This window comes from Mustela nigripes, chromosome 9, assembly GCF_022355385.1.
Source record: "Mustela nigripes isolate SB6536 chromosome 9, MUSNIG.SB6536, whole genome shotgun sequence".
NCBI classification, from domain to species: domain Eukaryota; kingdom Metazoa; phylum Chordata; class Mammalia; order Carnivora; family Mustelidae; genus Mustela; species Mustela nigripes.
Window position 1 is genome coordinate 27,081,134 of NC_081565.1, and position 2,488 is coordinate 27,083,621.

The 2,488-nt window shown below is 39.2% G+C and overlaps 1 protein-coding gene across 1 annotated transcript; it reads right to left on the minus strand.

Moving 5' to 3' along the window:
- Positions 1-427: 427 nt before the first annotated feature.
- On the minus strand, positions 428-1,381 carry LOC132025065 (olfactory receptor 13D1-like). Its single transcript, XM_059412241.1, has one exon. The coding sequence runs from the start codon at positions 1,379-1,381 to the stop codon at positions 428-430; it is 954 nt and encodes a 317-aa protein (XP_059268224.1).
- Between the last annotated feature and the right edge of the window lie 1,107 nt (positions 1,382-2,488).

Here is a 2,488-nt window from a genome sequence, read left to right on the forward strand (position 1 = left end):
TCTTAATCAGGGGAAACAAATTGAGGGTTACTGAGGTTAGAGGGGTGAGGGGACGAGGTAAGTGCATGATGGACATTAATGAGGGCATGTTATGTAATGAGAACTGGGTATTATATAAGACTGATAAATCACTGACCTCTACCTCTGAAACCAATAATACATTATATGGTTTTTGGGTTTTTTAAATTTAACAGAGATCACAAATAGGCAGAGAGGCAGGCAGAGAGAGAGGAGGAAGCAGGCTCCCTGCTGATCAGAGAGCCTGATGCAGGGCTCAATCCCAGGACCCTGGGATCATGACCTGAGCCGAAGGCAGAGGCTTTAACCCACTGAGCTACCCAGGTGCCCCTTTATGTTAATTAATTGAATTTAAAAAGAAAGACAAGATCCATTTCACCATTTAGGATATCACATGTCTTTAAGCATTTCATGATTTCAATAAATGCTGGTGTCTCTTCAAAACTTTTATCATGGCTTCTTTCACTTCTTTATTCCTCAAACTATAGATAATGGGGTTTAACATTGGGGCTACCACTCCATAAAATAGCCCAATAATCTCATCAGAAGTGTTCGTGTCCTTTGACTTGGGCTTCATGTATGTAAAAAGGGCTGAACCATAGAATAAGATAACCACAGCGAGGTGGGCTGAACAGGTAGAAAAAGCTTTCTTTCTCCCCTCGGCAGAATTAATTCTCAGGATGGAAGAGAGGATAAAAACATAGGAGATGAAAATTAACAATAGGGGAATCACCAATATAACAATACTTATCATTGTCATGATTATCACATTGGTGGTGATATCTGAGCAGATGAGTTTGAGAACGGCCAGTAACTCACAGGTAAGGTGGTCGATGACATTATTCCCACAGAACGGCATTATCATTGTCATGACTGTTTGCAATAGGGAGGTCAGATGGCCTATGATCCATGACCATGCAGCCATATGCACATAAAGTACTTTGTTCATGATGATGGGGTACCTCAGTGGGTTGCAGATGGCCACATACCGATCATAGGCCATCACAGCCAAGAGGACACACTCAGTGCAGCCCAACCCAAGGGAGATAACCATCTGGAGAGCACAGCCAATAAAAGAGATGGATTTTGTCTCAGACCTAAATATGATGAGCATTGGAGGAATGAATGATGATGTATAACAGATGTCCAGGAATGAGAGGTTCCCAAGGAAGAAGTACATGGGGGTGTGGAGGCGAGAATCCAGTGTGCTGATGGTAATGAGGAGGCTGTTTCCTAGCAGAATTATCACATACATGATGAGGCAGAGCATGAAAAGAAAAAGCTGGAGCTCTGGGTATTTGGAAAGTCCCACCAGAATGAATTCAGTCACAGGCGAGTAATTCCCCATCTTCATGTGTTCCATTTCACTTTCAGTGTTTAGGAAAGGACAAGATCAGGGAAATTTAAGTTTATAATGTAGCTTTTTAGTATACCTTCTCTTCCAATATTGTATTTGATTCATCTTGAAACAGTCCTAGGAATCAAAGGAGGAGGGATATGGTATTTATTTTATTGACGATGGATGGTAGTAAGGCTTTGGAGAAATCCAACACATCTGAGGCCTAACAGAAACAGTGTCAAGGCTATTAATACTCCAAGAGTCCTACTGGGAAGTGCCAAATAAAATTTAAGACAAACTGCTTTCAAATGTAGATATTGGGGATGTCATTATTAATGGAGAATTTTAAATTAAAGGTGTTTCCTGATGAAACTGGTCTCCATTTAAAAGATTATGTAGATCAAGCACCTGTCATTTAACCTGGATATAACTTTAGTAAACTGTTTATTTTTTCAGAGTCTCAGCTCATAGCTGACTTGGAAAAAGCAGTAATTATTTGTCAAGTTGCCATTGGAATCAGCTTAGGTAAAATCTGTTAGGCACCTACATCAGTAGATGGTTCCAACATGGCATATATATAATATATAATCATATAACAAAGTAGTATTAAATATGTACACATGTAATACAGACATATACACACAAAGATGAAGGAGGTGTGACTTTCTCTATTCTAAAAAGATCCCAGATGAGGGAAGCCACTTCTCAGAATTTAGGTCAAAACAAGAGAAAATTGAAACAATAAGTTTACCAGAAACACCAAAGCAGCCTGTCATGTGGGCATATTCAACTTCAGTTACCTTTGCTTTCACTTTTGCCATTTCTTCTCCTTTGGTAGTATCAAGGGAGGTTTTGTTTCCTCATGATCTTCATCAGCAACAGCACAAAAAACATCTTAATAGGAAAATATAATCCATGTAAAACAGTGTGCTTCCTGTGTAAAACAATTTTAAGAAAAGTCCTCCAGCTCCTCAACTAACCACATTGTTACCCCTTGATTCTTCTACTGTAGAAGTTTGGAGGTACCACTAACACCCTAAATGCCCTGCAGAGGCCATGCTATTTCTTTGAGTCTCTCCATAACACTATACTCTTCCTTATGCATTTTTTTTAAATTTAAAGAGTTGATTT

Bases quoted from the DNA above. Each gene is read 5' to 3' on its own strand.
- LOC132025065 (XM_059412241.1), bottom strand. From the start codon at position 1,381: ATGGAACACATGAAGATGGGGAATTACTCGCCTGTGACTGAATTCATT.